Source organism: Erythrolamprus reginae, chromosome 1, assembly GCF_031021105.1.
Source record: "Erythrolamprus reginae isolate rEryReg1 chromosome 1, rEryReg1.hap1, whole genome shotgun sequence".
In the NCBI taxonomy this organism is placed as follows: Eukaryota; Metazoa; Chordata; class Lepidosauria; order Squamata; family Dipsadidae; genus Erythrolamprus; species Erythrolamprus reginae.
The window spans coordinates 385,381,642-385,401,498 of record NC_091950.1 but is presented as its reverse complement, the minus strand read 5'-3'; the positions used below and the strand labels follow the sequence as shown (position 1 = coordinate 385,401,498).

The 19,857-nt window shown below is 38.1% G+C and overlaps 1 protein-coding gene and 1 long non-coding RNA gene across 3 annotated transcripts in view; one reads left to right on the top strand and one right to left on the bottom strand.

The window, feature by feature from the left end:
- Nucleotides 1-445, bottom strand: part of REL (REL proto-oncogene, NF-kB subunit) — a 64,493-nt gene extending 64,048 nt beyond the window's left edge. Inside the window, exon 1 of the mRNA XM_070734785.1 lies at nt 292-445. Coding sequence (XP_070590886.1) covers nt 292-298 — 7 coding nt within the window. The 5' untranslated portion in view covers nt 299-445. The remainder of the gene's footprint in view (nt 1-291) is intronic.
- Nucleotides 446-634: 189 nt separating this feature from the next.
- LOC139157724 (uncharacterized) overlaps nt 635-19,857 on the top strand; it is a 30,915-nt gene continuing 11,692 nt past the window's right edge. Inside the window, exons 1-4 of one of the 2 annotated variants that reach the window (XR_011557542.1) lie at nt 635-746; nt 7,913-8,050; nt 8,226-8,332; nt 10,262-10,335. This is a non-coding gene — a long non-coding RNA (uncharacterized lncRNA). Of the gene's footprint in view, nt 747-7,912; nt 8,051-8,225; nt 8,333-10,261; nt 10,336-19,857 lie in introns of those variants that run through there. The other variant, XR_011557543.1, reaches the window with a different exon arrangement.

The window sequence follows — 19,857 nt, the reverse complement described above, 5'->3', positions numbered from 1 at the left end:
GAAGTAAGCAAAGCATTTGTCAATACTCTCTAACCCTTGTATCTTGTAAGCAAGCTTTCTCTCCAGATCTGGTTTTCTGTCCAACTACCCAGAAAAAAAAATACTTTTTTTGCCCTAAGGGACTCAAACCAAAGGGAGTGCGGAGGAACTGTTAGTATAGGAACAGTCTTCGTCAGGCCTCTGCGCCTTGATCTCTGCCCTCTTTCCAACCAATCGCGTCGGGCAAGCGGCGCGGGGCCGACTGGCTGACCTTCACCCGAGCAAGCCCGACCGCGTGATCCGAGCGCTTACCGGCCATGGTGGGACCTTCTCCCGCTGAGGGTGTGCGGAGCTGCTTTTCGTTCAGGCGGCAGCCTCCGTCTTGCCTGTTCCGAGTCTGAGCGCCGCTCGTCTGGGTCCGGCAGCTAGGATCTTCCTCTCTGTGCGCTTACTCGTTACCGTCAGGGAATTTCCCGAGACGTAGGCAAAGCACTTCCCCGATGTCTGTCAGTGAAACAATCATCTATCTTCTAGCCCTATAACTTTCTTTGCTTAAATGCCAAAGGAGGGACCGCCTCCCGCCTCCTCGGTTTCCAAGCCTACCTGCGACTTTACATTCGGGCTTCAAAAGCTTAACATGAGGAAGCTGAGCTGCACCGATGGGTGAGGTTAAGCCCTTCGTCAGATCGCGGCCTGTGCGCCCCTCCTTCTCGTGGGTGACAAGGGGTTGCCTCGCTGCAATTCGCACTCAAACCCACTGAGTTGTGGTCAGTGACCTTCGCTTTGCTCACTTCTCACCTTTTGAGCCTCCTTCTCAAGAAGAAGGGGCAACATGGTTTTGAATTGTTCAGATCTATATAAGAGAATGGTCAGACCTGATAGGAGACTACCAGGAGACCCCAGGGCTGTACACTAGACAGGGAAGTTGGGGGGGGGATATTCCCAGAAAAGGGGAATGAGAAAACCTTGCCTTCCTGTTGTGCAAGGAATATCTGTCAAGTCACTAGGAGATTGAGTTGACTAAAAGAAAATCTTACTGCTATTTTTTTTGTATATACTTTAATTTTAATTTTTTAATTTTTTTTAAACATAAAATATACTGCTCAGAAAATAAAGGTAACACTCAGATAACACATCCTAGATCGGAATGAATGAAATATTCTCATTGAATATTTCATTTGCACAACAATTCCATTTGCATAACAGCATGTGAAATTGACTGTCAATCAGTGTTGCTTCCTAAGTGAACAGTTTGATTTCACAGAAGTTTGATTTACTGGAAGTTATAGTCTGTTTTTTAAATGTTCCCTTTATTTTTTTGAGCAGTGTATATTTAAAAAAAGAATTGAAAAGGAAAAAAAGAGTGTGCAAGAAATAAAGAAAAATAATAAAATAACTTCCAACTTTTGTTAATTGCCCTAAAATGCACAGTATTTCTATAATCATAAAAAGTTGTCAAATCCCCAAATAAAAATTTCATTTCTTTAAGTGATCATCATAAAGAAACAAAACTAGACAAAGTGTTTTCTTTAATCAAAGTAGTTAGAATTCCATTAACTTAGAAATCTTGCTGTTATCATATATAGATACAACGTCCCATGTTTTTTCTCAAGCTGCTTACCCATCAAACCTAAAATAAAAATCTCTGGTTTCAATTGTGCACTTGTTTTAATAATTCCCTGAATTAAAGTACTTAGCCGTTCCCAATAATTCTTAGCTTAATTCCCATTGATGAATTATTCAGAAGTTCGGCTTCCCAATTACTAAGATTAAATTGTGGGTATGATTATTGCAATGTAGTCAGCAGAGACTCTATCAGATATATAATTATGGAATGGAGATCTCTGCATACTTATATTATAATTTATTATTATAGTTCAGACTTTCTCAAACCTGTGCTCTGGGTCTCATTTCTTTGATATTTATTTATTTATGTATTGATTGATTGATTTATTATTTGATTGATTGATTGATTGATTGATTGATTTGATTTGTATGCCGCTCCCCTCCGTAGACTCGGGGCGGCTAACAACAATAATAAAACAGCATATGACAAATCTAATATTTAAAATAATTAAAAAACCCTTATTAAAAACCAAACATACACACAAACATACAATGCATAAATTGTATAGGCCTAGGGGGAAAGGAATATCTCAATTCCCCCACGCCTGACGACAGAGGTGGATTTTAAGGAGCTTACAAAAGGTGAGGAGGGTGGGGGCAATTCTGATCTCTGGGGGGAGCTGGTTCCAGAGGATCGGGGCCGCCACAGAGAAGGCTCTTCCCCTGGGTCCGGCCAAACGACATTGTTTAGTCGACGGGATCCAGAGAAGGCCAACTCTGTGAGACCTAACTGATCGCTGAGATTCATGCGGCAGAAGGCAGTCCCGGAGATATTCTGGTCCGATGCCATGAAGGGCTTTATAGGTCATAACCCCCTTTTCTGCATATGATTGATGGCAAAGATTTTTTTAAAAATGCTCACTTTTGCTTTGATTTATTTTATTGCCTTTACATTCTGTCTTTCCTTTGAGTGTTCAACGTAACAAGTAACTACCATCTAATAGAATAACAGAGTTTGATGCAGTGGTGAAATCCATTTTTTTTTACTACCGGTTCTGTAGGTGTGGCTTGGTAGGTGTGGTAGGGCTTGGTGGGCATGGCTTGGTGGGCATGGCAGGGGAAGGATACTGCAAAATCTCCAGTCCCTCCCCACTCTGGTGGTGGTGATGTTTGTGCGTTCTCTGAACTACTCAAAATTTCTGCTACCAGTTCTCCAGAACCTATTAGAACCTGCTGGACAGAGGGACACCCCCACTGTAAACGCCTAATTGGTGGGATTGTAAAAATATGTTCCAAGGCGCCAGAATAAAAGCTTTAGTTCTTAACACCATGGGAAATTTGTCTTTTCCCATGGTCTTAGGCGACCCCTGTGAAATGGTAGTTGGATCCCCAAAGGAGTCTCGACCCTCAGGTTGAGAACCACTGCCCTATACCATTTCAGACAAATGGCTGTCCAACCTTTTTTTTAAAAAAAACCCTCAAATGATGAAGAACTTCTGAACACAAGCCATTCACACTGTCAGGAAATTTCTCCACAGTTCTAAGCAGAGCTTTTCAAACTTAGCAACTTTGTATGGACTTCAACTCTGAGAATTCCCCAAACAGCATGTTGCCCATTCTCTCTGGAATGATTTTTTTCCTCTTTCTTCAATATACAATAGGCCACAACTCTTCTTGCCTTTAAGAAAGATCTCATCTTCTCTTGTGTCAGACAGGAACGAGAAAAGGAAATATTATTAATTTAATATTTTAAAATTTTAAAGCTTTGATAAAATACAGTATAGATTAATATAGACCAGTGATAGCAAACTTTTTCAGCACTGAAAAGGAAGCACTTTGTGTGTGTGCTTGTCTCAACTGCGACAAGGAAAAGGAGATGTCCAGGGGGCATGCGTGCACCAGAAAATGAACTTCTGGTTTCCAGCACATGCACATATGATGGCCAACAAATCTTCTGGTTACTGATGCGCATGTGCACATGCCAATCAGCTGGCCTGAATGTTTGCTCATGCCGGAAAATGGAAGACCAGATATTCTGGTTTCTGGCACTCATTGTGTGTGCATACACACCAGGAATCTGGAAGAAGAATGGGTGACACAACACGTGGCAGATGACATGGCTGCGCATGTCACTTTGGGTACATGGGCCATAGGTTTCCTATCATGGATATAGACCTTACTGCCTGGCTCTTACTCAAGGTAACAGGGGTCAGTTAAGTGGGAGCCTGCTAATTATGCTAACTGCCAGCAGTTTGATCCTTTATGATAACAACAACAACAACAACAGAGTTGGAAGGGACCTTGGAGGTCTTCTAGTCCATCCCCCTGTTTAGGCAGGAAACCTATCCAATATCTTCTTAATCCTGATGGCTTGAGGTTGAATGAGGACCAAGATTATTGGAGAGCAATATTCTGACTGTGTAAATCACTTAGAAAGGGCTATAAAGAAACTTTGAAGTGGTATATAAGGCTAAGTGCTATTGCTATTCATATCTTTATTCTTATTTTTATTCATCATACAGTCAGCCAGATATTCTGTCTGGGTTTAGTATTTTTGTCCACCCATCGAGTCCTTACCAAGGACCTGAGATAAACAGATCTGGATGTTTGATGGTGTTACAGACACCAACCCAGGATGGAAGCTGTTCCAAGTATATCCGCCTTCTGCAATGGACTTATGATGAATTTGTCAATACCAAGTGGTGCTCAATGGTGTTCAAGTGGTGCTCAATTTGTATTTGGGATTGCACCCAAGGCGTCTATTACTATCGGTACTACCCTTGTTTTATTTATTATTTTATTTATTTCTTTGTTTATTTATTTAATTGTATTTATATGCCGCCTCTCTCCTGTTTGTCTTTGCCACAGTCACTCTATTTCTATTTGTAGGTCTTTGCATTTTGTTATAGTCTCCAATTTTTTCTCTGCTATTCTGCTATCTCCAGGCTCTGCCACATCTATTATTATTATTATTATTATTATTATTATTATTATTATTATTATTGTCAATACAACACAGCAAACGAGATCACTATGCTGGATTTCATATTTCATCACCAGTCGGGCACTTCCCAAGCACCTAGGACTGCGTGATGTAGCGGTGAATTATGTTTGCCAATCCCAGTAAAGCGGCCTTTTGCAATTGACAGATGGCGATTTTGTCAATTCTGATGGTTTTCAAATGTCCGCTGAGATCCTTTGGCACTGCGCCCAGTGTGCCAAGTACCACTGGGATGACTTTCACTGGCTTATGCCAGAGTCGTTGCAGCTCGATTTTTAGATCTTCGTATTTCACTAATTTCTCTAGCTGCTTCTCCTCAATTCTGCTGTCTCCTGGGATTGCAATGTTGATGATCCATACTTTCTTTTTCTCCACAATCAGGATGTCTGGTGTGTTATGCTTCAGAATTCGATCAGTCTGAAGTCGGAAGTCCCACAGTAGTTTTGCTTGCTCATTTTCGACCACTTTTTCGGGCTTATTATCCCACCAGTTCTTTGCCACTGGTAAATGGTAGTTCCAGCACAAGTTACAGTGGATCATCTGTGCCACAGCATCATGTCTATGCTTGTAGTCAGTCTGTGCGATCTTTTTGCAGCAGCTGAGTATACGATTGATTGTTTCATCTGTTTCTTTACAAAGTCTGCACTTTGGATCGTCTGTTGATTTTTCAATTCTGGCTTTGACAGCATTTGTTCTAATGGCCTGTTCTTGTGTCCTTCTGTCTCCTTTTTGAGTGTTCCACTTGTAAGCCATGACCAGGTCTTTTCTTTATTTATTTTTTTTATTATTATTATTATTATTATTATTATTATCATCATCATCATCATCATCATCATCATTTTCATTTAACATGAAATTCAGTCAACTGAACATTTTAAAAAGTGTCACAAATACCACTGACTAGTGCTAATGGTTGATATAGGTTGCTGCCAGCGTCTTAGGTATCAACCAAGTGTTTGTTTGTTTGTTTGTTTGTTTAGGTTGGAAGCTGTATGAATGTAACATCTATGGAGTGAGTAAAAGAAGATTGACTGCATGTCAGTTCTCAAGCCCTATTTTCAGTAGATTGAAATGAAAACTAGGCACAAAAATAGGGCAATAAGGCATGGTGTTGACGAGTATGATGAAAAGCTCTCCTGCAGAAAACAGAGCACTTTCTGGGTAATATAAACAGGGCAGAAATTTCTGATGTAATAACAATGTCAGTAATGGTGAGTTTTCAAAAAAAAACCAACAACCCACCACCCTCTTTTAAAAAAAAACCATTTGGAAGATGGGGGGGGGGACAAAGAAGGAAGATTTGGGAATTGTCAGTTGGTGGAGAATTCTATAGGCAGACTAGAAAATATTTTGAACGTCTCGTTGAATTGAATCCAGATTTTTTTTCACATGTAGAACAGACTCATAGAAATAAATGACTCTTAGGTTAGTCCTACATTTAATGTTTTGGTCAATTCTACTTTCACATCTTGAAATGGTACTCACTGAAAAGACATTATTGCACCTTGCAGATATCTCCAAGGAAAAGAGTTTAATGCCGCTCCGAGTCCTTGGAAAGGGGTGGCATACAAATCTAATAAATTATTAAATTATTATTATTAATGGCATGAAAAGAAACAATTGCCGTATTTGCAAAAGACAATAGATTAAGTTGCTATCAAAGTGGACAGAGCTGGCAATCTCTAGAGCTGTAAACTTATCTCAAAACCTCAATTCTTTCAGGTATCAGATTAACCTTTTAAAAGGTTAAGTATGACATAAAGTTTATAGAAGGGTCACTCTATGGTACCTCAAATATCTTTTGTATGACAAGACAAACCACAGACTGTACCTTTAGCATTTAAGATACAGACCGCTTTTTAAGCGAAAGAATCAAAAGTGCAACTTTCATTTTTAATCTATTTCAAATATTACAGTATTGCTGCAGATTCATTACTATGGATACAATATTATTATATATATAGAAGAGGCATATTTAAAAATGCATGGAATGATTTAGCACTAAAAAGGTTTGACTCCCCCCAAAATAATAATCCATCTGATTCCTTAATATAAAAGATCAAAGTTGACAATATTACAGAAGATTCTGGTATCCCTTGCTATGCTTGAAAGGTGTCAGAGGCCCCTCAAACTTCTTTCATTTTCTTATGTTGTTTTTTCATTACTGAACTGTGGAGAGAAAAGAGCCAGCTTCAATTGCCCTAGGAGTAAAATGCCCTTTCTCCTTATATGGCACATGGTTCAGTCTATGTTTTGGTGCTGGAAATCAAGCATTAATATAGCTTCAATCTCTGCAACATGTATTTCACAAACATAGACTCAAACACAATTCCTGCAGTATAATAACCTAAATATACACAATGATGGAAACTTGTTGCCTCCTGGCTAATCAAATCTTGGCTAGGAGATAGAATTAGGATAAAGCCATATCTTTTATGAGATTTCTTTACTATGTCTGCCTGAAGAATGGGATGCTTGTCCTTTGATGTTTTAAGGCAGAATAGAATAGAATAGAATAGGAATAGAACAGAATAGAATAGAATAGTTGGAAGGGACTTTGGAAGTCTTCTAGTCCAACCCCCTGCTTAGGTAGGAAACCCTATATTACTTCAGACAAATAGTTATCCAATATCTTCCAGTGTTTGAGCATTCACAACTTCTGGAGGCAAGCTGTTCCACTGATTAATTGTTCTAACTGTGAAGAAATTTCTTCTTAGTTCTAAGTTGCTTTTCTCCTTGATTAGTTTCCGCCCATTGCTTCTTGTCCTACCCTCAGTTGTGGCACTCAGTTTGCACTCTTTCTAGAGTCGCCACATCTTTTTTTACATCATGGCAACCAAAACTGAAAGCAGTATTCCAAGTGTGGCCTTACCAAGGCATTATCTCTCTGTTTATGCAGTCTAGAACTGTGTTGGCTTTTTTGGCAGCTGCTGCACACTTCTGGGTCATATATAAATAGTTGTCCTCTAGGACTCCAAGATCCCTCTCACAATTACTACTGTTGAGCAATGTACCATATATACTGTACCTGTACATTTTGTTTGTCTTCCCTAATTGTAGAACCTTACTCTTGTCTCAAATGAGACCATTTACTATTGTATCATCTGTGAACCTCAGTAGTTTAACAGACGGATCATTTTAGATGCAATTATTGGTATAGAGAGAGAAGTGGTGAGAATAAACAGCCTTGGGGGGCTCCTGTGCTAATTGTACAGGTATCTAATCTTCATGCCCTTTAAATCTTCATGGCCTTTAAACCTTGTGGTCTGAATTCCTGCTTAAGATATAGTAACAAGAGGAAGTGATAAATTTGAATTACTAGTCCCATCTGTTAGCACTATCATATCTCTTCTTTGTACCCAAAAGGACATCCATCAAATGCGACAGCTGTGACTTCTGTTTCATAATCAGATCTACCTATACTGGACATATAACTGAAGAGTTTGCTGAATGTCTTCCTACCTGTCCTGGTAAAGAGTCTTCGGAGAGGGGTGGTATACAAATGTAATAAATTATTATTATTAATTAAATTATTATTAAGTGTATATAAAGTACTTCTGATTTGGTTGGGCACAAGTTTTTGGAAGGTGCTGAGACACAGAATAAAAATTGCTAATGTGATGTATTTATTTTGATCACAAAGTGTACACAGAAAGAATTATTTCCTTTCTGATTCCAGGAAACCTGGAACCCAGGCATACAAGTCCAATCAATCAATCAATCAACCTGATCAACTGGGCAATGGAAGGCCAAATTCTGGTCCATACACTGGCTGGTCTGTCAATGGTGAGATACAAATAGTTTCTTTATACAGAGATATGCAGTCTTAATATTCATTCCAATGGCAAGAAAAGAACCCCGGTTATTGAACCCTTTGGGAACCCAAAATGGCTAAGTTCAGATCTTTCAGCCCAGAGCTGTATTTGTTCTGCCATGTGATTATGAAGATGAAAAGAAATACAATTCATGGGATCAGTTAGCGGAAAAATGGCCATTTTAGGCTATTAGTCTGGTTTTTGAATGCAGCAGCTCTGTGTTAGAGGTTCTCTAAAACATAATGCCTATCTTCTTAAACTTTCTAAAAGACCCTATATGGTGGAATATTTAATCAACAATCTGTTCTCCTGAAAATCTTAAGAAAACATTTCCTTTTTGGTACAAGTTGTCTGGAAGTACTGCATGTGAGAAAGAATTGTATAATGTAAATACACATACAATCTTTTTTAGAGTATAATGGAAACCCTGTTTCTGAGGAAGCTGGCTGAAATAAAAAAGAATAGAAATTGCAAATTATATTGGTGTGTGAAAAATAATACAATAGGTCATTTCCCATTAGGTCACTATCACTTTGTATCTCTTGATCGATCAAGTGTATATTTCCAAGCTAATCTGGGCAGGAAAATAGAGGTACCAATCTGCAAATTAATCTTAGTAAATTATCAGAGCAGTTCACTTGTCGTATTGCCTTGAGATCTTTTAAATGAGAGATGATGAAATTCATTTCTGCATGTATAACATGTGATCAGGCTTTGAATTATAGCTATTTCCTCAGAAAAAAAGGGAATTACCAATGAAAAGAAACATTCTAAAAGAAATGTGTCCTAGATATGCATTCCTATATGCTGCCTGAGGAATTCTAGGAGCTGAAGTCCTTTAGTATTTGCTATGTTTCTACCTGTTCTTTGGACTTCCTCTGTAAAAGCCAAGTTGGAGAATGCAGAGGCTTCCTTTAAGTTTAAAAAGACTGTGTGAAGGAGATCCGTACAAACCTCTTTTCTTAGAGAAGAAAGATTTAGACTTTCAGACACCAAGGGTGACAGTCCAAAAGGGACTTTAGTCACACAGACTTCCCAGCTGTAAGGAGGATTAATAATGTACTCAACCACCATTCAGAAATCAAGAAAATAGATCAAGGATACTGTCTGGAACAGGGCTGGTTCATATGTAGTCCTTACTTAACTATGGCTTAGACTTATATACAGCTTCACAATGCTTTACAGCCTTATTGCTTTACAGATTTCATTGAATGATGCCCACATCAGAAAACCACAAATATAAGGTGGGTTTGGGCATTAAGGTATCTGTTTCATTTCCAAAATAAATTCCATATTCTTCTTAATTTTTGAATATAGAGATTTAATTCTAATTAATATATTCCTTTCTGCCGCACCCTATTAATCACAGATACAGTGAGATTTTAAAAAAAAATATTTTTATTGATTTTGAAATATAAAATACACACACAACATACAACAGTTGCTCAGTGATTTAGTGCTCGTCACCAGACAACATTCATATCCCTCCACCAAAATGGGGGCATATTTTATACATACCATTTTAACTCAAGAGCAATATATCTATTTACATATTATAAAGTGATTCCAATTTATTCCTTGTAGCTTTGTCTCAAATTTTACAGACCACATATCCTTTTACCTTGTCCCATTGTCCCATCAGTTCCTGCAGATCAGTTTCATTGAAATACAGTGAGAATTAAGTTTTAATAGGTTTAATTTTTTTAAAAAAATGTATGAGCCTCATATGTCACAAAATAGCTAATTATTAGAGGGAAAGTGTGACACAACAACAACAACAACAACAACAACAGAGTTGGAAGGGACCTTGGAGGTCTTCTAGTCCAACCCCCTGCTTAGGTAAGAAACCCTACTGTACTTCATACAAATGGTTATCCAACATCTTCTTAAAAACCTCTAGGAAGTCTTTCCCAGAACACCTAGGAAAGAAGATCGAAGATTAAATGCTGAAGAGAAGAATTGAAACTGAAGTTGGTGAGTTACACTGCTGGAGTGAAGCTTTGTGATTTTGTTTTAAAGTTTAAAAAAAGCAAACAAAAAGACAGAAAAGAGATAAGTGGCTATTCAGCGAAGAAGGCTAATAGAAGACTGTTGAGGAAACATTTTAGAGGAGTGATAACTAAAGCCCAATTTAGAGAATTTGGAGGTTTAGTGAAGTTTTTAAAATGGCTGGACCATATGCATTTGGAATTGGTTTGGGAAAGCTGGAACTGTGGGATCAATAAAGAGGGACACCTGCTGACTGGAACTATTATAATTGTGGAAGACTTTTGGTGGTTATCTGAATAGCTGCTGACCTTGAGAATTGTTTTGGAACTGCCTGAGAAAATACAAAATAGTGGACAATTTGTTACTGTCTTAAAAGAATATTGTCTCCGTCTGTTCAGATTGGAACTAACTTAGAATGAACTTGGAAGGGTTAAAGACCTAAAATGGATATTATACTTAAAGGAAGACAATTAAAATAGGCTGTGAAATAGAAATATGTTGATAGCTGGACATGTTGAAAAGATTTGGGGTCATTGTGGCCTTGTAACTTCAACAATATGGAGGTAGAGGACTATGAAGACATAGTGAATCCCTTAAAGATTTCTGTAATGATTTAAAAAGATACTTTCCGGAGTTTGCAGATGGAGTGAAAAAAGAAACGAGAAAGTATTAAGAGACAATAAAGATGTGAAAATATAAAACAAGGAATGAAAGTGGAGTGAACACAGAACAAGAGACCAGAAAGGAGAAAGAAGCATAAGAAGCAGTGCGGGTGGGAAAAGATGTGGAGTTTCATAGTGAGATCTATAGTGATAAAAAAGAAGATATTGGAAATGGATAGATTAACGGTTTTATTGAAATTTATTATTTATTTATTGGATTTGTATGCCGCCCCTCTCCGTGGACTTGGGGCAGCTCACAACATATCAATCACAAAACAGTACACAATAATACAACTAGATCCCATTAATATAAATAGTTAATTTAAAACATTATAAAAAGCTAAACATTAAAAATCATTCATACAAATGCAAACCATAAATATACTAGACATTCAGCGGCCAGAGCCTGGGATCTAATGACCCCAAGCCTGGCGGCATAAATAAGTTTTCAGGTTCTTACAAAAGGCAAAGAGGGTGGGGGCAGTGTGAATCTCTGGAAGGAGCTGATTCCAGAGGGCCTGCTCCCCCAAAGAGAAGGCTCTTCCCCTGAGCCCCACCAAATGACATTGTCTAGTTGACAGGACCTGGAGAAGGCTGACTTTGTGGAAAATGCATGATAATTATAATGATCACACTGAGCTTAACAGTGACAAAAAAAGAAGAGGGCAAGGATATAAACATTGGATAATACAAACTAAAAATGAAGAAAAAATAGGGAGAAGGGATTAAAAGGAGCAGAAAGAAGATTGTTATTAATAATATCTAGAAAGAAGAAAAAAGAGAGAGGAAAAAAGTGGGGGTGCCAAGATAGAAGAAAGAATAAAGAGAAACTAGAAAAGGAAAGAATGGAAGTAGAGAAAAGTAGAATGGAAGCTTCAAGAAAATGAATGAATGTTTAATACATATAATTTAGCATATCAAACCATATTTGATTATGATTGTTATGTGACTATTTGATTATTATTTGATTACCTTATAATGATTTCTTTTTTTATATAATGAATTTTTGGAAATTTTGGATTTTGAATGATTAATATCTATTTGAAAATATAGTTGATGATGACAATTAATATTGAATTTGTTAATGAATAAGTTTATCTAATACAGTAGATTTAATACAATTATTTAAAAGCAAGTCTGGGAAAATATAATTATATTATAGACTGGTATAAATTGGATTTGTTGAAATAAATTTAAAATGATATATTTGTAACATTAGAGGGGAAGATATAGTATAATGAATAATGAATGTAAAAAACTAATGTGTTTGAGTTTTGGAATTTGAATGATATCTACTTTTCCTTGTATTGTAAATGATATCAGTCAGATATAAGATATAAAATATTTAATATGAATTGACAATTCATTTTTGATAATAAGTAAATGTGGAATTTTTAGGGGCATTTAGTTATGTGAAAATAGGGGTTAAGAAAAATGAATGATGACTAAGGAAGTAAGGAAAAGAATGAAGCATAAGGCTTAGATTATTAAGCAAGAGAGAACAACTAGCAGAGGAAGTAAGCAATAGTTAAAACTTAATTGAAAAATGAAACAATTGGTGTGATTCGGGTGATGAAATTAGACAAAGGAGGCATCATGAGATTAATGACATATACCGAGAGTAATTGATATGAAATTAAGAAATATTAATGACTTATATGTGATGTTATATATGTTTTTGATGTGGAGAAAAAAAAATTCAATTTTTTAAAAAAATCATGTGACCAAGTTGTCACAGAGATGCTCCAACACTCATATGAAAAAGTGTCAAGTCACTTTTTTCAGTTCCATTGTAAACTGGAACGGTCACCAAATGAACTGTTTGAAGTTGAGGATCATCTAAACTCTTATTTTGAAGAGTTTTCCAGGACAACTTTTTATGCAGAAAGATCCATAAGAAAAAAAGCCATTAGATTGTTTTAATTAATCAGGAGAACAACTTGCCTCTAGAAGTTGTGAATGTTCCAACACTGGAAGATTTTAAGAAGAGATTAAAGTCTCTTCCAACTCTTCTATTCTATTCTGTTCTATTCTATTCTATTCCGTTCCGTTCCGTTCCGTTCCATTCCATCCCATCCCATCCATCCCATCCCATTCCATCTTGCTACGAGGTGATTAACAATTGGGAAGCCGTCTAAGCAGCATGGATCTAGAGCACTATTGTAGTTACTGTATCAAGATTATAAGAAGTCCTTGACTTACAATCATTTGTTTAGTAACCATTCAAAGTTACAGTGGCACTAAAAAAAGTGACTATGTTCATTTTTCGTACTTACACCATTCCCAAAGGCACATGATGAACATTTGGACACTTGGCAATGGGTGTGTATTTACAACACACTTGCAGCCTCCCAGGGTCATGTGATCACCATTTGCGACCATTGGCAGCTGGCCTTCCAACAAGTAAAGTCAATGGGGGAAGCCAGATTCACTTAACAACCATACAAATCATTTAAGTGCAATGATTTGCTTAGCATCTGTGGCAAAAAAGGTCGTAAAACAGGGGCAAAATTTTGCTAAGCTTTGCTTAGCAACAGAAATTTTGGATTCAAATTGTGGTTGTATGTCGAGGACGATGTCTATTACATTTCAATTTAAATTAATTTTGGGGCCAAACTTTTGCGGCTTTTATTTGCGCGTGGCGAATCTAGAGAGACAGAATGGATATTGCAAATATTGCAGATGCTAAAGGAAGCCCCTATTTCCTAACACCCCTCCCCCAAGTGGTCTTTGCCCCCACCACTTTTTAGAGCCTTTGTCATGCCACTTAAGCTTTACATGGTGCTTGAGCAAATAGAAGTACAGTGGTATCTCTATCTAAGAGCGCCTCTACTTACGAAACTTTTCTAGATAAAAACCGAGTGTTCAAGATTCTTTTGCCTCTTCTCAAGAACCCTTTTCCACTTACAAACCCAAGCCTCTGAAACTGCAACCGGAAAAGGCAGGGAGAAGCCTCCATGGGGCCTCTTTAGGTATCTCCTTGGAGGAAACAGGGCCAGAAAAGCGGAGAGAAGCCGCCATGGAGCCTCTAGTAATCTCCTGGGAGGAAGCAGGTCCTCCACCCTCCCTGTGGTTTCCCCGGTCGCACTCATTATTTGCTTTTACATTGATTCCTATGGGAAAAATGGCTTCTTCTTACAAACTTTTTACTTAAGAACCTGGTCATAGAACGAATTAAGTTCGTAAGTAGAGGTACCACTATAATACATTTCGGACTAAAAAACTACTCCACCCTCCACTTCCCTGAAGACTTACAGGTTACTATATGTTGTGGTTGGCTCTGGCTCAGCTCCTGCCCCAGGGAATGGGGAGGTGGATGCAGGGGAAACTTCAATATGTCACAGGCCTGTGTTATTGCCCACAGAATCAGTTCAGAGTTTAGTTTCCTCAGATGAAGAAGAAGGTGGGAGTGACTCGGCAGAGGAGGGCTTGGCACACATAAGGTCAATCTTCCTTATCTTCTATAGATGATGACATTTTGGACCCACGCAAGTGCAGGATTATGCGTAGAAGAGACCAAGTAAGAACATATTACAGGAAATAAGGGAGGCCACCTGTGTTTGGGGGGGCTCCAGTAATTAGGGCTGCTGCTATAAATAGCAGCATGTGGGTTTGGCCATTGTGGAAGAATATCTGTTGCAGTTTCGTCAGGAATTTTGTGTGCTGGACTTTGTTGCTTTTTCACGCCTTTGAAACCAAAGCAGAGCAATGTGTATGTGTGTGTGTGTGTTTCCCTTCGTTGGAAGAAGAAGGGGTGTGAAGTTTCTCCACAGCTGCTGGCTAAGTACTTAATGACTGCTTAAGGGACATTTCACAGACTACCCGGTTGTTTTGGGAAGAGTGCTCTTTGCAATACAAAAAGAGTGCTTAGCTTATTTTGACTTTTGTGAGAAAGAACATTGTTTTGAATTTTCAAATGTGTGTGTGTCTGAAATTTATATCCTTGAATTTTCGGGAGGCTCCTATCAGAGAGCCCGACAGAACACTATATAGAAATCAATCTCCCTCTCTGTGTTTGGCCTTACGTAAGAGATCATCTGAAGAACAGGGAGAATGTCTAACCCTTTGTTGGTGTTTCTCATGAAAGTGGATTGAGATCTGCTAATAAAGAGCAAGTCCAACCATTAAGCTGAATGAACCAGTTGTCTTAGTAAATTAATTTTGAGAAAGACAAAAAAGTGTTCTAAGAAGTCCTTGAATAGCTAAGAAGAGAAAGAGATAATTTTGGTAGCTTTTAAAATTTTAGTTCAGATGCCAAAATACTGTGACTGTCTTTCATAGGGAAACCTGCAATTTGAGATAGAGGTAGGGAATGTCTTAGGCATCGGCATATAACGTCTTGAACCAACACTGCAACCATAATAATAAATTACCCATTGATTTAAAATACATATAGCCACCCATCTTATAAACAACTCTGGCAGTTCCACAATTATTTAATAATTTTTATAGTTAAACAATTAAAAACTTTTCACCCGACCACCAAATGGGACTAGAATAGATTTTTGTGTGAAAAGAATTGTGAGGTTTGTTCCATTACTGAGTGCTAATTTTGAAGCAGGATATGCGCTTAAAGATTCTATCTTCCTTTTTAGTGAGTGTATGTTTCTCGAGCCATTAGTTTGCATCTACCTCACTTTGGTGGACCTAGGGTTTTTACTAAAAAAAGAAAGGAGAAGTAGATTCCACAAACCTAAAATTTGCCATCCTGGAGAAAAAATATATTTTTATTTTCTTTCTGCAACGTATATGCCACATGTATTAAGGAAATAAAAGTCACCTTTTAAAATAGCTACCAAAAATATTATAAAAAGCAAGAATATTCAAGTCAGCTATTAGTTCTGTCTCCTTTCCAATATTCTGCAAATGGGGTTTATTTCAGTGGAGTCCAGCAAATTCTTCAAAAAGCTTTGATGGATTTATATGGTGATACTATATGGTCTATGCTATATGGTGATACTATATGGTCCAATGCTATAAGGTCATGAGGGTGAACCTATGGCACTCGTGCCGGAAATGGCACACAGAGCCATCTCTCCAGGCACATGAGCCATTGCCATTGTTCTTCCATGTTCCAGTGCGTGCATGCAGGCCAGCAAGCTGGTCTTTGTGTGCACCAGAAACCAGAAGTCTAGGTGACCCGCATGCATGTGCTTGCTGGAAACCGGAAGCTCAACTTCCCTGCATGTTCATGCGCATTGGGGAACTGCTTTTCTGATTTCCAGCATTCCAGTGTTGGTCATGACCTTTAAAGCCCTACATGGCATTGGACCAGAGTACCTCCGGAACCGCCTGCTACCGCACGAATCCCAGCAACCGATAAGGTCCCACAGAGTTGGCCTTCTCCGGGTCCTGTCGACTAAACAATGTCGTTTGGCGGGCCCCAGGGGAAGAGCCTTCTCTGTGGTGGCCCCGGCCCTCTGGAACCAACTTCCCCCGGATATTAGAACTGCTCCCACCCTCCTTGTCTTTAGTAAACTATTCAAGACTCACTTAAGACTCACAAACTTGACTGTAAAAAATATGATTTCAACAATCGAGTTATCAAAGCGTGGAACTCATTGCCGGACTCAATTGTGTCAACCCCTAACCCCCAACATTTCTCCCTTAGACTCTCCATGATTGACTTCTCCAGGTTCCTAAGAGGCCAGTAAGGGGCGTACATAAGTGCACTGGTGTGCCTTTCGTCCCCTGTCCAATTGTCTTTCCTTTCTCTCACTTATCATATATATTTTCTTTCTTTCATATATCCTCTCCTCTAAGTTCACTTTACCCATATATATATATGTATTTGTGTATTGGACAAATGAATAAATTTAAAAAAAAAAAATTATACCGCCAGGCATGGGGGAGTTGAGACACCTTTCCCCCAGGCTTTTTTATACTTTGTTTTATGTTTGGTATGAATGTGCTGTTTGGTTTTTTAAATAATGATAGGGTTTTATATGTTTTTTAATATTAGATTTGTTCCACTATTATATTGTTTTTATTACTGTTGTTAGCCGCCCCGAGTTTTCGGAGAGGGGTAGCATACAAATCTAATAAATAATAGTAATAATAATAATAATAATAATAATAATAATAATAATAATAATAATAATTATTATTATTCCTATCCATGCACGCTGGGGAGCTGCTCTTCTGAGTTTTGGCACTTCCCCCGCACTCCGGTTTCGACACTAGGTGCTGAAAAGATTCACCAATACTGCTCTAAGGGGTGATTGGGATTAAGCTGCTATTTACATTTTCCATAGCAATAGCAAAAACAAAAGCACTCAATGCTTCATGTTTTATGGCCCCTTCTAAGCAGTTTACAGAGTCAGCATATTGCCCCCAACAATCTGAATTCTCATTTTACTGACTTTGTAAGGATGGAAGGCTGAGTCAACCTTGCGCTGAGTGTCGAACTTGTGCAAGCTGAATTAGCCTGCAATACTGCATTCTAACCACTGCACCGCCATGTCTCTATAATGTTGTATTACGTATAGGTAGCCCTCAACTTATGACCACAATTGAGCACAACATTTCTGTTGTCAAATAAAACATTTGTTAAGTGAATTTTGCCCTATTTTACGATCTTTCTAGCCATTGTTGTTAAGCAAATCATTGCAGTTTTTAAATTAGCAATATAGTTGTTAAGTGAATCTGGCTTCTCCATTGACTTTGCTTGCCAGAAAGTTGTAGAAGGTGACCATGGTAATACTGCAAAGGTTGTAACTGTTCCTTTTTTCAGTGCTGTTGTAACTTTAAAGAGTCACTAAATGAACAGTTATAAGTCAAGGATTACCTGAATTACATAATGCTGATTTAGGGCACTGTGAGAAATTTTAAAAACTATATGAAGCCATTGAACACTATGTAGAGCAGTGATTCCCAACCTTTTTTGGGGCCATGCCCCACCCAAGCATCTCTAAAATCCTGATGCACCTTCCCCCCCATGACATATAATTCTTACTATTCAAAAAGTGAAATCTACACATGCAGAGGAAGCCTAAAAGGCCATTAACTTGGTTTAAACAAGGCTCCAATTTCCCCCATTAAAAATCAAATTGCTCCCCTGTGGGGAGTGCGTTCCACATTGGGAACCACTGATGTAGAGCATTGGGATATTGTGCTTACCCCAACTGCTGAGGCCCTGATCAAAGATGCTAGATACTTGTACCGGTCCTAGAACTATCATATTTAAAGATACAAGAGACATAACAAATCAGCAAAATTGAATTTAATTCAGCATTCTATTTCTATAGTGGTGATACAGATATTGTGGGGATTCATTGTGGCCATTCACACCATCCAAATGGGCAGATATTATTGTTATGTGCTGTAAAAAAATATTACTTTATTTTATTTATTTTATTTTATTTATTCATTTGTCCAATACACAAATACATAGGAAGAAAAATAGACATGTAGTAATGTATATAAGGGTAAAGTGAACTTAGAGGAGAGGATATATGAAAGGAAGAGAATATATATGATAGGTGAAAGAAAGGAAAGACAATTGGACAGGGGACGAAAGGCACATCAGGGCACTTATGTACACCCCTTACTGGCCTCTTAGGAACCTGGAGAGGTCAATCGTGGAGAGTCTAAGGGAGAAATGTTGGGGGTTAGGGGTTGACACAATTGAGTTCAGTAATGAGTTCCACGCTTCGATAACTCGATTGTTGAAATCATATTTTTTACAGTCAAGTTTGGAGCGGTTCGTATTAAGTTTGAATCTGTTGCGTGTTCTTGTGTTGTTGCGGTTGAAGCTGAAGTAGTCATTGACCGGTAGGATGTTGCAGCATATGATCTTGTGGGCAATACTCAAATCGTGTTTTAGGCGCCATAGTTCTAGGCTTTCTAGGCCCAGGATTGTTAGTCTATTTTTGTAGGATATTCTGTTTTGAGTGGAGGAGTGAAGGGCTCTTCTGGTGAAATATCTTTGGACATTTTCAAGGGTGTTATCTGTCTTTAATCTACTACAATACAGAATGGAGTCTTGGGTTTTAATATTATGAGACAAGTTATCCAAGCTTTCCCTCGTGTATTCTTTTTTGCACATATAGCTCTAGTCTGCTCACCATTAGGCATCTCGACGTAGAGACAATTTGAAGTTGATTTACTTGATCTGGCAGGAAGACGGTTTTCTATTGGAGAAGAAACATTTACTACATCAACAGTAGATGTCATATGGAGGAGTTGCCTGAGGGAGCTTGGCAATGTGCTGGACTTTAATTAGTCTGCTGCAGGACCACCCCTCCCATTAGTCTATGGCAGCAGTCTCCAACCTTGGCAACTTGTGGACTTCAACTCCCAGAGTTCCTCAGCTGCTGAAGTTAGTCAGTGGGAATTGAAGTCCAAAAATTAAAGTTCTGAGAGTTGAAGTCCAAAAATCTTAAAGTTGCCAAGGGTGAGACCCCTGGTCTATGGGAGTTGAAGTCCATAAGTCTTAAAGTTCTGGGAGTTGAGGTCCTACAAGTTTTAAACTTGCCAAAGTTGGAGACCCCTGGTCTATGGGACTCTAGTTCCTCAATGAACATTTTTACTTTGGCTGCTAAAAAGAACAGAGGCTAGTCTGGCTTTTGTCAGCTGTCGGAATAGACACTTAATGGAAAATCTTTCGCAAGGTTAATAAATATCCATTAGAGAATAAGAATCAAGGAGGGGATTCCAATGCTTTCAAGAGGAACATTAATCAGTGTCATTAATTAGCAGAAAATTATTTCACAATTTTACAACCTTACAACTGCATTAAATCTGCTTATTATAAGATCAATGGAACAGTAAGAACTGGTGTTGATCTTGTTTTTTGATATTATTTTACCTTTCATGTTGTCTGAAAGGTTATAACATCTACATA